Genomic DNA, 17,917 nt, shown 5'->3' on the forward strand with positions numbered 1-17,917 from the left:
CTGCACCCTCCATACTCCCTAGCCGCTCTCATGGGCCTGGAAGTCCACACACCGCTGCCCCGATGGCGGACCGACACAACGGGGAAGTCACCGGGTCCACTGCCTCTCCTCCCGGCACCTGTTGTTCACGGGAGGGACCAACAGGCAGCGTGGCGCCGGTAGTAGACTACGTCGCTGGGTACATCTTGACGTGATATCCTGACACACAGCCACCGCCACAGGAGTTGCAAAAGTTCCAAAAGCTGTACCCACTACATTAACGATCGTAGTTAGAACGGGTGCGGTTGTTAGATGTTAAAGAACAAGCAAAGTTGGCGTCCACCGGCGTTTCCACCGTGCCGCCATTGCTGCGCGTGCGCACACACACACACACACACACACACACACACACACACACACACATCGCTTCCAGCACCAACAAGCACCCACACCCAAAAGGTACTTTGATCACATGCTAATAGCCAATAAAGTTGTCTCACGCTGTTTTTAGCCTTATGTAGGCCTCAATCTCTCCCTCTGTCTGTGAGTAGTACTTTCCCTGTGGAGCAGATTAGAGGTCTTCTAGGAGAGTTAAATCCTGGTTAATTTAGATTTTAGGCTGCAGTGAGTTAATAATAATCTGCCAGCCATGAGGCTCCGTCTGTAATCCAGCTAGTCAGACCAAACCCCTCCTGTAGGCCAGTGGACCCCTGCATCCGCACGCACGCACGCACGCACGCACGCAAGCACGCAAGCACGCATGCACGCACGCACGCACGCACACACACACACACACACACACACACACCTACACACCTCACCCCATGGGTGTATACATCTCCTGTTGAGCTCTATAATAACAGCCAAGTAACCACACTTTTATATGCACTAGTGTGTGTGTGTGTGTGTGTGTGTGTGTGTGTGTGTGTGTGTGTGTGTGTGTGTGTGTGTGTGTGTGTGTGTGTGTGTGTGTGTGTGTGTGTGTGTGTGTGTGTGTGTGTGTGTGTGTGTGTGTGTGTGTGTGTGTGTGTGTGTGTGTGTGTGTGTGTGTGTGTGCGCACATATGCTGCCTTCTCTGTTCACTAATCTGGTCTTCTGCTAAAAATACCAGTGTCTCTTATTTTGGGTGTATGTACGGTACTGTGTAGGGACCATAATACACATGTGGGAGTGTATAATAATATGTTGTGTTCCTAGTGACTGCACCTCACAGCATAGCTGCACAGACTCGCTCCCCCGAGACAGAACTGAGGCTACATCCACACGTTTTCATTTTAAAACCCATAACTTTTGCTACGTTTACGGCTGGTGTACAGTACACACTACCCCCATATGTTCTAACCCATTAACCCACTTTGACCTGAGATCAGATTTCAAAAAATGTTTGAAAATGACAGTTTTCTGAAAAAGCTATGTTTCTATGTCAGTCGTTCTTCGATTTAAAAAAAATAGCAGACCTACAAGCTCGTAGCGTGCCACTCGGTGGCGTGCTATGAGCTTGCAGATCTGCTATTTTTCAATAGCTAAATCATAGCATAATGCTAACACCAAAAGGGGTTCCCGCCCAAAATGGGTTGAGACTTTTGAAAATGTTGCCGATCCTGTGTAGTTTCCGTGCTGGTCTGGATGGGTGAAAACGAGGCCTTTTGACACAACAATGACGCCCAGAAGTCAGTCTTTATTGATTTTATAGAAGGATTAGTAAATATGGCAACATGAAATCTTGGACACCTCCCAATTAAAGCAGTGTATAATAATTATTTCGTTTCAGAATCATTTCCACCTGGCTGCCAGCACAAACAAGGCGGTTGCTACCGAACGTTTGCTTTTAGATTTGTTCGTCGCACGGCGGTGATGCGAATGCGACGCCTTGCGAGAGCTTGTAAGGTCTGCTATCTTCTGGGCGCTACACCGTCGTGCGACAGTGCATAAATTAAGCTTCTAAGTGTAGCTCTGTCTACGCTTGCCCTTTGCCGTTTCTAATACTGGCATAGAAGTCTCGCAGAAATGTCATTAATTCTTTGATGTTGTTTGAACATACACCATTTTCCTGACACCATTCATCAAAGCATTTGACGACACATAGCATAACCCATTCTGGGCAGGAACCCCTTTTGGTGTTAGCGTCATGTCATGCTTTAGCTATAGAAAAATAACAGATCTACAAGCTCATAGCGCGCCACCGAGTGGCGCGCTATGAGCTTGTAGGTCTGCTATTTTTGAAAAACCGAAGAACGACTGCCATAGAAACATAGCTTTTTCAGAAAACTGTCAGGATGTAGAAGACATTTTTAGAATCAGTCAAAATAGGATAATGGTGTTTGCTTCAAAGTTCATCAACCACATCTTTCTGCAGCTCTTGCGTTTCATCCTTTTATAAGGCAGACATTTCCTCAGAGTACACCTGGGGTACTACAAAGACACTGACCCAGAACAGACAGGAGTGGAATTAAATACGTTGTTTCTGCCCTACATGCCAGCAGACATGCATGTACTGTAAGTGCAGTAAAGTAAGCAAGGTTTCCCCAGAGAGAGACATTGCTTTATCCATTGAGTGTGTGTGCAATAGTCATGTGATTTTCAGGTGTGTTAGTATGGAAGGAGATTATTTCTTCTGAAATGGTGCAGTTTTCTGAAAAAGTTACGTTTCCATGTTGTTCTTCGATTTTTCAAAAATAGCAGACCTACAAGCTCGTAGCGCGCCACTCGGTGGCGCGCTATGAGCTTGTAGATCTGCTATTTTTCAATATCTAAAAGTTAAAACACCAAAAGGGGTTCCCGTCCAGAATGGGTTAAACATGTGTGCATGGACAGAGATCGTTTTCATTTAAAAACGGTGTGGAACAAAAGCTTTTTCTTTTCTACATTACAGTATATCGAGTTATGGTAAAGAAATCTTACCGCAGATAACTTCAGATAAGTAATATTTTGGGACTTTTCTGTGTGGAACAAAGGCTCATTTTCTACATTACAGTATATTGAGTTACCTCCACCTGCAGCGACCTGTAGAGTCTAGACATCATTTGGGAGCCTTTCCTCGACCTTGACAATCGGTTGTCCCTGACAGTGATGTCATCATAGCAACGTATCGCCTCTATGGAGATGAGTTATGTGTCGTCTGAAGAGGCTGTGGCTTATTTTGAGTTACAAGCCTCCACTTACACTTGAGTGCACGCCTGTGTGCGTCTGTTCGTGTGTATCCATGCGTGTGTTTGATGTAGTAAGTAAGTGCATGCTTGCATGTGGCCAATCTGCAGTGAGCACAGACAGGAAGTCAGGAGGTCATCATGGTTTTTACGTTTCTCCAGTTAGTCCAAGGATTAATGAAAGGCTGTAATTAACACCCCCCCACTCTAATGCTCTGTATACTCAACTCCTTATTGTTGTTGAAAAGAGGAAGTGATTTTAGGACGCTGGTGAATTTGCTTGGAATTAATTGATACATTTAATAAGAATGAATTGATGTGTGGCTCCTGCTCTGCTGAGCGCAGCGCTGTGCCGCTGTGTCACAGTGGATGCCATCGCTCATTCATTATTCACGCTGTGTATTCATCTTTCCACAGTCTTCTTTCCACAGACAATTATATAAAGTATTTAATTTATCTCTCTTTATCTTTCTATGATCTCCATCTTCCATAAACCCACGGAACCTTTATTTACACCTTGGACAAAACGGCAAACACATTCACAATAATCCCGCAAAATAGACCATCTACAAGCTCACAATTGCATCGCAATGTGTTGAGCTTGTAGAGCGACTCTTTTCAGCGTGGGACACAGTCCTGAGACTAATCAGGCTTCATCACAGTGTAGCTTTGTGATTTATCAGTTGTCCAACGTAAATGAGTATGAAGCTATCCATATCCTCAAAGGTTTTCTTTTTTTTCTCAGTTCTTTTATCACAGGTTGAGAGCGAAACTGCAAAGCAAATCAAAACTGCTGTTGTGAGCAAGCAGTGCATAGTACTGAATGACTGGTGAATCATTCGGGTGCCTTCCATTGAACCAGGCAGCAACATTAAAACAATTACCCCGGCAACAAAGGCTAATTGCCATGGCAACAGAGGCCCTGTCCTTGGGTACCACCCAGAGAGGATCATGCCTCGCTTGTGGACTCCCCTCGCCTCCCCTCACCCCCATATCCAGCCACCATCCACCATCCGGCTGGCTTGGCAGCCTAGGTGCCCAGACGGTTGAGCTAACCGTCCGGGCCAAGCAGGTTATTGCTAACTGGTGCATTTATTCCAAAGCACTTTCAAGGACAGAAGCACCCAACCTTCTCACCGGGAGCAGGTGGATGTTCATTGTCTTGCTCATGGACACGTCAGAGTGCTAAAGTCTAATATTCTATACTTCGTTATACAGTGGTGTAAGTTACATTAATGAAAGCCTATTGAAAATTATTGACCTGATAGAGACATTCTGATCGAGAGTTATGATAGACATTCTGATAGAGAGTTATGATAGAGACATTCTGATAGAGAGTTATGATAGAGACATTCTGATAGAGTGTTATGATAGAGACATTCTGATAGAGAGTTATGATAGAGACATCGTGTAACTGATTCTCAAGAAGGTAAATGTGTGCTTTTCGACAGGCGATACCCTGGTGTGATGAAGTATACTCTATCAGCACATGTCTGCTAAGTGCTAATAGACTGAGCAGGGAGGGTGAACATGCAGATATGAGTGGGGATGGTGCATTGTGGGCGGCTGTGGCTCAGGAGGTACAGCAGGTCGTCCAATGATCCCTGGGTCGGCGGTTCGAATCCCGGCTCCTCCTGTCCACATGTCGAAGTGTCCTTGGGCAAGACACTGAACCCTACATTGCCTCCAATGAGTCGGTCAGTGTGAGCTCGCCACCATTGGTGTGTGAATGTGGGAAGTGAGGACGCTGGCGTCGACTGTTCGCCGCTTCACCTCCCAATGTATGAATGAATGAACCATGGTAAAGCGCTTTGAGCACTTGGAAAAGTGCTATAAAAATGCAATTCATATGTAACCACGTGCGGTCACGGCTGTGCTGGCTAGATATGGGGCTTCCTTTCCAGTATGTTAGACGTGGGTCATTTGACATCAGGGTCAGAGTCTCGACTCCTTCACCACCTCATCTCTCTTTCTATGATCTCCATCTTCCATAAGCCCAATTCATTCATACTTTGTTGCATAACGGCGTGGTTATGTGGAAAAAAATAGCCCACCTACAAGCTCACACGACATGTCGCTCGCATCTGCAGCCCGTTCTGAGCATGCTACTTTAGGCGCGTGATGCCATCGTGCAATGGAGCATAAATTGGGCATTACTCTTTCCCTTCTGCCAACCCTCTTTTTACTCCCACTTTGTGTCTGCATGGAGGTTACTGTCCTACCTATAGTTTAGTAAGGCAAAATGCAGCTGGCAGGAGAGCAACTCAACAGCTGTGCATATGTAGTACAGACAGTATACAAAAATAATAGAGCATTGGAAATCTGGTTTATTATTTTATGCTTTATTTATGTCATCAAACCAGGCCAGGCCTCTCATAAAGCCTGTCTACTGTGTACATGAACAATGCATGCATTTTCTTATTGGCGCATACTGTGAGTTGAATGTGGGGCGGTTGCTCATGAATTTTTAAAGATGCCTGGCATCGCCTGCCTATAGAATATCAGGGCGGAAACGTGCCAGCATGCTGCGGGTTTACAGCTTTGGTGAGTGGGAGTGGGTGTCGTCTAGGAACCTCAGGGAAACACAGCACTGGGAGTGGGTGTGGGTGTGTCTAGGAACCGAGTCAGGGAAACACAGCACTGGGAGTGGGAGTGGGTGCGTCTAGGAACCGAGTCAGGGAAACACAGCACTGGGAGTGGGTGCGTCTAGGAACCGAGTCAGGGAAACACAGCACTGGGAGTGGGAGAGGGTGCGTCTAGGAACCTCAGGAAACACAGCAGTGGGAGTGGGAGTGGGTGCGTCTAGGAACCCAAATACCAGGTCAGCTGTGTAACATGGGAGCATTCCTCACAGCCGTGTGGTGACCTTGCTTAAATACAGAGCAGGGATGCATTTCTGCATCAACTTTAGCAACCTTTATTTCATTGGAATTGATTCCACGCTTGTCATTTCACTGTTGTGGGATAGCGGTGAAAAAACTGCAGATTTCCCTGCATTGTGGGTAAAGAAAACGGAGAGACAATATGTCGCTAATTAATTACCACTTTGAACCTGGCATCATACAATGAAGTACAGTATAGGCTCTTTAATCTGAAGATTAAAGACCATGTGATTGCTGATGTATGTGTTGAAATATTGTGGTCTGGTGTTGTGGTGAAACTTGGCGTTCCTATAATACATACCATGTAGTCCTATACTGAACATTGGTGTGATCCACTCATTGTGTTGTTTTAATGTCAGTGATTACGATAATGTTCAGCAATAATTGACCTTTTTCAAATGACATGCAGTATTACACACTGTGCTATAATCCACTGTACATCAACTACATAGAGCTACCAGCGTTCCGTTTTCTCTGCTTCTCTCTCTCTCTCTCTCTCTCTTTCTCTCCACCATCCTTAGCTTTCATTGTTTCTCTGCTCTCTTGTTTTCACAGCATTGCCAAGCCATCTGGATTTGTCTGATCTGTTTGTCTTTATCTCCGTATCTATCTCTGTGTCCCCACAAAAGCAGACCAAGCACAGTTTAGCTCACACTGATATGTACAGTGTATACAACAAGGATCATGTTGGTCACTCATCTCGCTCAGGACTAATTGCTTGATAACAAACAATCCAGTTACTACGGTATGCTTCTGTGTGTTCTCTGCACTGTTAACTGTCTTGCACAACTACAGTATGCTGGGCTAGCACTGCAGAACATTGAACATTATTGGAACATTATGAATACAAATTACATTTTTGTCTGGCTTTTAGGCTTCATAAACAAACGTTTCACAGGGCAGATATGACGCATATTTAACCCATTTTAACCTGAGATCAGATTAAAAAAATGTCTTCTACATCCTGACAGTTTTCTGAAAAAGCGATGTTTCTATGTCAGTCGATTTAAAAAAAATAGCAGACCTACAAGCTCGTAGCGCGCCACTCGGTGGCACGCTATGAGCTTGTAGATCTGCTATTTTTCAATAGCTAAAGAATAGCATAATGCTTACAGCAAAAGGGGTTAATTACTTTATACTTAAACATTGATTGTGTAAAGACGATCTACAAGCTCATAACGATGTCTTGTTGCCTTAAATATGATACTTATGTTTCTCCTTGTCCTGTAACCTGTTCTTAACTGCTGTACTGTCTTTGGCACCTGGATCTCCCCTGTGGGATCAATAAAGGCCTTTATCTTGCCAAACTCCATAGGCAGTGTCGATCAATTTACAGAAACAAAACTTTAGCACATCATTGGTGAGGTATATCAAAACAATTCTCCCACTATATACCCTAAAGAAATATTTCCATTCTTTCCAATTTATATTTTAATATTTAGGCTATATTATATTAGCGCTACGAGCTTGTAGGTCTGCTATTTTTGAAAAATGGAAGAACGACTGACATAGAAACATAGCTTTTTCAGAAAACTGTAGAAGACATTTTTAGAATCTGATCTCGGGTCAGAATGGGCTAATAGTACATAAGTACAATAACCTAAAAAATTGTAGTACCACAACGCACTTTGCTTACACTCACAGTCTCACATTGTTTACTACAGTTGCGTTCCTGTGATGACAATTAACGCGGCAGCAGCTACGTTTCCAGAAGACGTGAGGAGGCGACGCTTCTCCTCTCGCCACAAAAACTGAGCCTCATGTGAGCTGGACTATTCTTGTCTGGTTTCTAAAAAGCTCTAAAACGGTGTTCCAAAGGACAGTGTGAGCCTAAACACATCAACACAGATCACAGACACACAGATCATGTCACACTGTGGAACAGAATAAAGTCATCCGTATAGCACATGATGTGTTGATTGAGCAATGTCGGAATATAAAAAGAAAATAGATAGACGATGAGCCGGTTTTATTCCTGACATCTCGGAGGGAAGAGAGCATCAGCCTAATGGCATGTTAGTCCTGCTCCAAAACCACTCCAGAAATAGGGCTTGTTGTTGTTGTAAGGCGATCCAACGAGATGGATGGAGCCGTCTCCCCTCCGCCCTCCTCTTGTTTCTCATTGAGACTTTATAGGTTCTCCCGGGTCTCTGAAGTGTCTGTTATGTGTGATTAGGTTAATATCACCATGGCTTGTTTCTCTGTTATGGTTTTACATACAGTAGGACTCAGCTTGTCTTGAGATTGAATGCATACCGTAATCATTTTTGTCTCCACCAGGCCGAAGGCTTACAGCTCTTTAAATAAATACTTTCTGAAACATCTATGGGAAAAATTAATGGGAATTCTCTTCTGGGCCATTAAAAGGGGGAGGGACTGCGACACTCGCACTCTCTATCCATCAGTCCTTGTCCGTTTTATGCCCATAATATTATATGGAGATCAGTTGTTCTGGACAAACTGCCTATCTGAACGACTCAACAATGGGCACCGCACTCCCTCCTGTCTTTGCCGCATTGGCGCCAAGTATGAAATCGGTCCCATGCGCGTGTCGTATCTGTGGCGGGTTTGTTTATGGTTATGGTTTATGGTCATAGTGATGATGGGTAGTGGTCCATCGGCCGGCCTGCCTGCCTGCCTGCCTGCCCACCCATTAGCCAATTTTACACAGGCGCCAAGTGTGAATTTGGTTGGATGAACCGTTCTCGAGATATGCAAAGAATTGACAGACAGACAGACAGACAGACAGACAGACAGACAGACAGACAGACAGACAGACAGACAGACAGACAGACAGACAGACAGACAGACAGACAGACAGACAAAGATATTCTGGGAATGTTAAAGATAGATTAATTTGTAGACAGCTGTCATGTGCATTGTGCAGGGCTGATCATCTTCCACTGACGATTATGTAATTTGTGGACAACATCTTCGATCACAACATGTGCTCTGATCTTGCATGGTATTTAGGTGGTTCATGCACATTGATATAGCATTATGTCTCTCTCTGTCAGGGTTTCATTGTGCAGGGAGTAGAGACACATTTTAAGCTTTTTGATTTTAGCTGCAGTGAATTATTATTCGGAACAACAGATAGCAGTGTTTTTATTTATTTATTTATTAGTTGATACATACTCAGTTGGCTGAAACATGATTTTGAGGTTCCTCTTTTTTTATTGTGTAGGTTTCTTGTCAAAACAACAGCTTTGATTCCTGGTAACAGGAACAACAAACAAACCAAATGTTCTTGAGACGTATTATTACCGGCCACAACAGAGTGCTTGGTATTGTCTTCACTATTGAGTCTGTGTGGGGTTTATTATATTATGTCTGTGCACACACTACAGTGTGGTCCGGAGGAGGGACAACATTACAATACAATACAATGCAGGCCTCTGCCCGGACGGAATTGAACCGGTCACGGGTACAATACTGTGATTATGTGGTCGGCACTATATCTAGTCAGCTGACGGCTGCCAATGCGAAGGAGGACACAGACTTTCAAGTTGTGTTTTGATTGCTTTGCGTTACACACAGCAGCTGCTGGATATTAAAGGCCTCACTCACACCTAAGACACACGCAAGACACACTTGTGTCCTGTGTGTTCTGTGTGTCATGGCAGCCTCAATGCATTTCTAATGCTAAAAGGGTTTTATCCTCGGATTCGGGTTCTTGGAAACGCCCCCCCCCCAGCCACTGCGTTAGTTTTACTGAGGTTAGGTTTAGATATAGTTTACTGAGGTTAGGTTTAGGTATAGTTTTACTGAGGTTAAGGTTAGGGTTAGTTTTAGGTATAGTTTTACTGAGGTTAGGGTTAGGGTTAGGTTTAGGTATAGTTTTACTGAGGTTAAGGTTAGGGTTAGGGTTAGGTTTAGGTATAGTTTTACTGAGGTTAAGGTTAGGGTTAGGTTTAGGTATAGTTTTACTGAGGTTAAGGTTAGGGTTAGGTTTAGGTATAGTTTTACTGAGGTTAGGGTTAGGGTTAGGTTTAGGTATAGTTTTACTGAGGTTAGGTTTAGGTATAGTTTGACTGAGGTTAAGGTTAGGGTTAGGTTTAGGTGTAGGCTGTCAATCACAGCGACTGGCCAGTCACAGCGCACCCTCTACGTCAGGGGTATTCAACTAGATTAGGTCGTGGGCCACAACTGTAGAATGATTGTGTGTGGAGGGCCGCAAGCGTGCGTGCGAAATGCGATGCATTTTGTGTTCAAACACAAAGATCTATGTAGGCCAGGGGTCCTCAACTAGAAATGCTGAAGGTCCACAAATAATAAGTAATAATAAAAATGTTTTGAATAAGACCATGGTCCAGTCTCATGCACGCGCAAATAAAATTGCGGGTCGCGGGCCCCATGGGGTGGGGCTTCCCCCCTCGCCCCCCACCCCTAGAAACAACTATGGCTGATTACTGTCATTATGATAATCTAGCACTTTATATATCGCGCACATCATACCTGTAACTTTCTCTCTTTCTTCTCTTTTTTTCTTTTTTTAGTTTTTTTTAATTATTATTCCAAGGGCCACTAGGGGGCGCTCCGCGGGCCAGTTGAATAGCCCTGCTCTACGTCACTCTGTACTCAACCCCAGGATAAAACCATGGTCGCATTTCCAATGGGAGTCACATGGTTTGAAGACACAACCTCGTTGCATGGGGGGCTTTCCCAGTCTTCTCCCTCTGTCATTTATTTGTCCTGTCCTTTTGTACTGTGGCTTAATTGGTGTACTTACCGAAGTAAACAAATATCTTTTCATTACTAAAACATTTTCCCTTACCTCATAAAGTCCCTAGAAATGATTTATGTGTATCCAAACTAGGAACTGGTGGGGATCTTATTGGAAGTAAATACATCTTCAATCCCATGCAATTAGGTTGTGCGTTATAGCATTGAGGATGTGTGTGATTACTGTACCTCATGCGCCAAGTCGCCAACATGAGGTTATTAGCCATGGGGTCAAATTTGATTGAATCATTCATTTCTTTTGGAGGTAGTTTTGATATTGATGCCAGAAGCGACATACTGTAGTCACATGTTGACATTGTTGAGGCTTCCTTTTTTAATGTTCAAAGCAAGCAAAACCATGCTGAAACAATCAACTGTTCCTTTCTGGTGGGGTAAGTAAGAGGATAGTACTGTACAGTAAGTGAAAACATGGTGAATACATTCAGTTGAGATGATATAACAGTTATATACCAATATTAATAATGTAGACATATATCACCAGAAATTATACATATTATTGAATCTGGCATCTAAGAATCGATATTCAAGATTTTAAAACATTGTCCATCACATATAGTGACGAAATGTTTTATAGGTTTGTGCTAGCGAGCAACAACATAACATTTAACCCATTTTGGGCGGGAACCCCTTTTGGTGTTAGCATTATGTTATGCTTTTAGCTATTGAAAAATAGCAGATCTTGTAGGTCTGCTATTTTTGAAAAATCGAAAACTGTCAGGATGTAGAAGACATTTTTAGAATCTGATCTCAGGTCAAAATGGGTTAAACACATACAAGAGTCACAAGACATATACCATTGTATCAGGCAGTCTATGACAATTCCCGTCCCCAACAGACACTGTGACTGTAAGTCATTTTAATTGAGCAAAAGAATGGTGCAAGGAACTGGAAGTGCTACAGAATATAAACTAAAGATTTACTTTTCTTCCAAGAACATTGTACGGCAACGAAAGGGAGTTGTTTGTTAACGTGGAGATGAAAGCTCTGTGTCAAGACACTATTAGTCTCGCGTTACCAGACTGTTGCCTTCGCGATTTCCAAACGCTTCACCATACAGTCTGGCCCAACGGAAGAGCTGTCATGATGAGTATACTATAAAGTGGAAGTGGAGCCTCCTCGCCACCTCTGTTTCGTCTTCACAGTCGCGCACATTTATCCTAATATAAATAGAAAACATCTAAGCATATAATAGCTTGTTGCTTAGCAGGAAAGGAAATAAAAAAATAAGCTCTAAAGATATTTTTAAATATATTTTTGTGAACGGAAATGGCATCTTCCGTTACTCAGCTCACGGGGGCTATAGGTCCAGACTCTATATAGCATTCGGAGATTGTGGAATAGTTGTCTGGCTATACGCGAGACTAAGACGCTATAGAAAGAGTGAAAGTCAAATCCAGTCTAAAAGCTTTTTGAGAGGACGGCGAGGAAACCAGAGAGTAGGGTGATGACAGGAGATCATTAAGAGAGAGAAGGGAAGCCGCTTAAGTTGAGACCGAGCCATGCAGAACCTCAGAGTCCTGAGGAGTCTGAGGTGTCACGCTGTCTTCCTACTGCAGGGGAGCAGCTTGAAGGACAGGAGAGACACAGACACATGTTGTCATTTAAATGTTACTGGTGATGTCCTCAGGCACAAGCCTCCTACTAATTGAATAGATGAGCGATTCATCTCAGCTGTACACATCATGTACTGTAGCTAAATCATCTCAGTTATCCTGCTGCCGTCAGTGTCGCTGCATCATCCTTCTTTTATTGATATTGGGTTGTGAAGATGGCATATTTTATTGTTACACACAAAAAACGCCACCATTCACATTGCAGACTTTTGAGCTATACACTCGTGACATCCATAACATATCGGTCTCAATTTAGTTTAGTACATACAGTAATCCATTTTGGTCGGGAACCCCTTTTGGTGTTAGCATTATGTTATGCTTTAGGTATTGAAAAATAGCAGATCTACAACCTCATAGCGGTCAGCTATTTTTGAAAAATCGAAGAACGACTGACATAGAAAACTGTCATTTTAAAACAGACATTTTTTAAATCTGATCATAGGTCAAAATGGGTTAACACACGCATTGTTTTCTTTCATTGACAGACTGGCCTATATATATAGACACATACACATACACATGCGCACGCACACACACACACACACACACACACACACACACACACACACACACACACACACTGTTTGGCTAATTCACAGGTTGCACGACGATAAGGCTTAACCTCAAGAATAGATGAACTCTGCACTGACTGGACCAGACCAGTGGTTCTCAAAGTGGGGTCTGGGGACCCCCCATGGGGTCCTTGTGGGGGTTCCAGGGGGTCCCCAGCCAAATGTGTTAACCCATTCAGAAAAAAAAAAAAGTTTTCAAAATCATGACAATTTTCGGAAAGATTTGAGGCACATTTTAACGATTCTTCAAAAATAGCAGATCTACAAGCTCATAGCACGCCACCGAGTGGCGCGCTATGAGCTTGTAGATCTGCTATTTTTCAATAGCTAAAGTTTAACGGGACGCTTAAAACACTAAAAGGGGTTCCCGCCCAGAATGGGTTTAATACAACATCACAATCATTTTAACCACTTTGTCCTTATTTTATACGTTGGCTATTCAAAAACAGCAGACGTACAAGCTCGCTTGTACATCTATTTGTGAAACAATTACAGATGTAGCACAAAGTATTTTCAAATGTGAGTCCGTGGCCAAATACAATACCAATTCGGCGGTCCTTGACATGAAAAGGTTTTGAGAACTACTGGACTAAACTATACCGTAACTATTTTACTGTAAGTAAAGGATGGTCACAGTCACACATACTGTAACACACAGAAGCACTTGCTATTCCTCCCATGTCCACAACTTCAGGACTTCACAACCAAAAGTCCATTCAGTAATTTTTATGTATTTGTGTATACTGGCTGCCAGTGTGCCAAACGCAAATTTCCATTTTATGTTAAATGTAATTGACAATATCTTTATCTAAATATAGCACTGTCTAATTATAGTATATATATATATATATATATATATATATATACCGGTATACATATACTCAGCCAATGAGCACTTAACAGTGTACTGACTTATAATCACATATAAATGCATTATAACAGTGATTATAATGCAATGTGTTTTATTATTGTTATAAATCATGATTATTTATGAGTTATTATAATTATATAGTGTTATAACTGCATATAACACTATATCATTATAGTTATAGGAACTCATAAATATTGTTAATATTCTACATGAGTCAGACATGGTACGCATAGCAATTGTTACCAGACTATTTATAGAGCCTTTGAGCCTGTGTGTGTTATGCTTATAATAATTCTGTTTTTGAATGTGATAATTGAATGGGCAAATTTAGCTTGTCCTTGTTTAAGGAAATGAATTCCTTGCCAGTTATGTGGTTGTAAACAACATGGTTATGTAGATGTGTGTGTGTGCGTGCGTGCGTCTCAAGTCTTCTCATTTACTTTGAGTGAGACTCAGTGAGACTCCTGCTGGCGATAAGCCTGGTGATTAAACACTTGTGTTTCTAACTCACCGTGTCATTACCCAGCATCCCCAACACACCCTTCTACCCCGATGCTTGTGAACATTTATGGACGTGCCATTCTGGTGCCAGTACAGTATGCCACAGTAAAGGCCAAGGAGGCAAAGGGGAATTTTCTGTAGCTTGGTTTTTGAGGTTGAGGTTTTACTCTGCCTGTTTATAGGCTGCCCCTCCCTCTCCTCGGGGCGTACGTCAAGCTGTCAGATAACTACTGCAGTAACATATTATTCCTATAGTTTTAACTGAGGAAAGGTGTGGCTCTCCGGTACGCCATACGCTAACCAGCTGACTTTATCATAGGTTAATTCATAGGCCTTTATATTGATGCCATGCATTGGAAATTGGCTCTTTTTGCGAATCATCGTACAACAATGTAAAGGACTTAGATTCAGAGTGTTGCACATTCACCTGTATTCAAGAAATACACAGCATGAGTCCACATATGCAACATTACTGATTTCCCCCCGTGGGGTAATAAAGGTATATATATATCTAACATACAGTATCTGTCTCGATATTTGAAGCAACCAAGTACTGCACGTCTTTAGGATACATCCATAGCTGCAGTACATTGTCATGTGTAACCTCTCAAATGTTCACCTAGTTCAGCCGAAACAGTCATTTCCAACCTATTCACCATGGGTTCTTTTCTGCTAACTTGCAAATAATTTTCAACCTGACATCCATATTAACTCCATCGTTGGTCTCTCTCTGCCTCCAGTGAACAGAGTATCTGCCAGGCGCGAGCCTCGGTCATGGTCTACGACGATGCCAGTAAGAAGTGGGTGCCCATCAAGCCTGGCCAGCAGGGCTTCAGTCGCATCAACATCTATCACAACACTGCCAACAACACCTTCAGAGTGGTGGGCGTCAAACTGCAGGATCAGCAGGTGAGACCTTCCCACATGCTATTCCAATACTTTTACTTCTACTCCACTACATCTCAGATTCAAATATTGTACTTTTACTCCAGTACATTTATTTGACAGCTTTAGTTACTTTGTAGATTTGGATTATCATTGCAAAACATACATTGCAAAACAGTACTCTCTACTTTTGGTACTTCAAGTACATTTGGATACCAATACTTTGGTACTTTTACTCAAGTGCATTTTGAATTCCAAACTTTTACGGAGTAAACAGACAGAGTAGTTCTCCATTGCAGTATTGATAAAAAAAGTAATATAATTGAGTACCTTTTCCACCTCTGCTTCCACCAACGCCCTGCAGGTGGTGATCAACTACTCTATAGTGAAAGGTCTGAAGTACAACCAGGCCACCCCGACCTTCCACCAGTGGCGTGACGCTCGCCAGGTCTATGGGTTGAACTTTGCCAGTAAGGAGGAGGCCACCACCTTCTCCAACGCCATGCTGTTCGCCCTCAACGTCCTCAGCTCACCCGACAGTGGAGGTATGCTTGCTTCCTGGCGCTCATTTGTCTGTCGGTCACGTTGGCTTTAAGCTTATTTCAAATCAAAGATTTGCAACAAGACAATAGGGCTGTCACAATAAAAAAAATAGTTTGACGATTAATTGTCACACAGATAACGATTTTGGCATTGAACATTGGAACATATGAATAAAGAATACATTTCTCTTTTCCTGCATAAAACAATGCACAGGAAAGATATGACAAATAACTGAAATATACAAAGAAATTACTTACATTTTTATACTTAATGTTTTTTTTAACACAAACAAACAAAAAAAGACGGAAATAGCTGATCTACAAGCTTACAACACATCATAAGCTTGCAGATCTGCTATTTGAGTAATTGTGATTATCTCAAATAATTGCGATTAGACGATTATGTAATCATTGTGACAGGCCTACGAGACAAAACAAATTTAAACCCGGTTTATAACGGGTTTAAAGCCGTTAATAAGTGTGCTTAATAAGTGTGCTAAGTGATCAGTATAACGTTTTGAAATCCACTTTCCCTTACCTGTCTAGTTAGGTAGGTAAGGATATATACATGTCTATATATGTTGCAGCCAAAAACAGAAATATACATGTAGAATATACAAAACAAATTGATTAAAATGTATTTGCGAATGAAGATATATAAGATATATAATATGCATTATGCATACAGTAATGCAGCAGAGAAATCTATAAATTAGCGATCAAGTATATATATATATTGTACATATACAGTAATGTAAATAGGTTTTCAATGTAATGGGTCCCGGGACCTGGGGGTGGTCTTTTAGATGGGTCCCAGGGACATTTTATGACTTCTACTTCAACTACGTTAAGAGTACAGTGCTGAGTACAGTATTGCATCCCAGGACCCCCTAAGGGTGACATGATTGCTTCCCTATTTGCATCACTGCATATACATGTAGTGTAACTAGCAGTCAATACTATCAGTCAATACTGACTGCTAGTTACTGTACACTACATGTATACTGGTTGTTTTCTCTGGGTAAATTGCATAACTCTGATCATGTATTTATCCTGCTAGGGTACTGTGCTCATTTAGCATGGTACATTTGTGCATTAGTTAATCTCCTGGAAGTGATAGCAGCTCTTTTTACGTGGTATGGCTGTTTGTTAATCTTCTGGAAGGAAGTAACATCGTAGAAGGTATTTTTTTACACGGTATGGTGTATGTTAGTTAATCTCTTGGATGAAAGAGATGGAATCTCTTTTTAGACAGTATGGTTCTGCATTAGTTAAGCTCTTGGAAGGAAGAGATGTGTCACAGAGACTAACTTCTTTTGGGAGCGTTCTACCCATTGCTGGCTGTCTGAATAATAATATAAAACTTTGACATATTATTGCTTATAGCAGCTTTAAGTACATTTTGATACCAATACTTTCGTATTTTTACTCAAGTTAATTTTGAATAAAGTTTTTTTTTTAAAGTACTTTTTCCAAAACTGGCCCTTGGATGGAAGTGATAGATGTTATTCTAAGACATCTTTCAAATGTCAGGGTCAGATTAATGGCACAGAATCAGGGAAGATGTGTATTGGTTTAGTATTCTGACATGTTTTATATGTAGCCAATTCATTTTTATTCAGTGAGTCCAGTATATTCAAATGTATCCGGCGAGACGAATCAATCACAGTACTTCAATGAATCCGACACTGCTTTAAATCAGCATAATCAGATAGTGTATTAACGTTGCGCATAGTAGGTTCCATTGTCATGGATACACCTTTAATCTTACGCTATAACACTTTATTTTAATAATCACAAAAGGGCATAGATGTATGTGGTACAATTATTCGATCGAGCGGGCAAATACGGAAACAATTTGAAATAGCCAGGGCGATAGCAACTGTCTTGAGGAGATAGAAATAGTTAGGTTGATATTACACATTTGTCTATGATACAAACAGATGTACAGGCTTCAGCTATTCTGAATGTTCCCGCAATGTCCCTATTGATTTAACTGTGTGTGTGTGTGTGTGTGTGTGTGTGTGTGTGTGTGTGTGTGTGTGTGTGTGTGTGTGTGTGTGTGTGTGTGTGTGTGTGTGTGTGTGTGTGTGTGTGTGTGTGTGTGTGTGTGTGTGTGTGTGTGTGTGTGTGTGTGCTCATCTGAGCTGTATTGCCCTCTGCTGGTTATTGATGCATGC

The 17,917-nt window shown here is 42.0% G+C and overlaps 1 protein-coding gene across 3 annotated transcripts in view; it reads left to right on the forward strand.

The window, feature by feature from the left end:
- Nucleotides 1-17,917, forward strand: part of evla (Enah/Vasp-like a) — a 57,095-nt gene that overhangs the window by 21,899 nt on the left and 17,279 nt on the right. For all 3 annotated transcript variants that reach the window (XM_083791168.1, XM_083791166.1, XM_083791167.1), the window contains exons 2-3: nt 15,051-15,219; nt 15,560-15,740. In XM_083791168.1, the coding sequence (XP_083647294.1) occupies nt 15,051-15,219; nt 15,560-15,740 (350 nt within the window). The remainder of the gene's footprint in view (nt 1-15,050; nt 15,220-15,559; nt 15,741-17,917) is intronic.

This window comes from Protomyctophum parallelum (assembly GCF_964188405.1).
Source record: "Protomyctophum parallelum genome assembly, chromosome: 20".
NCBI lineage: Eukaryota > Metazoa > Chordata > Actinopteri > Myctophiformes > Myctophidae > Protomyctophum > Protomyctophum parallelum.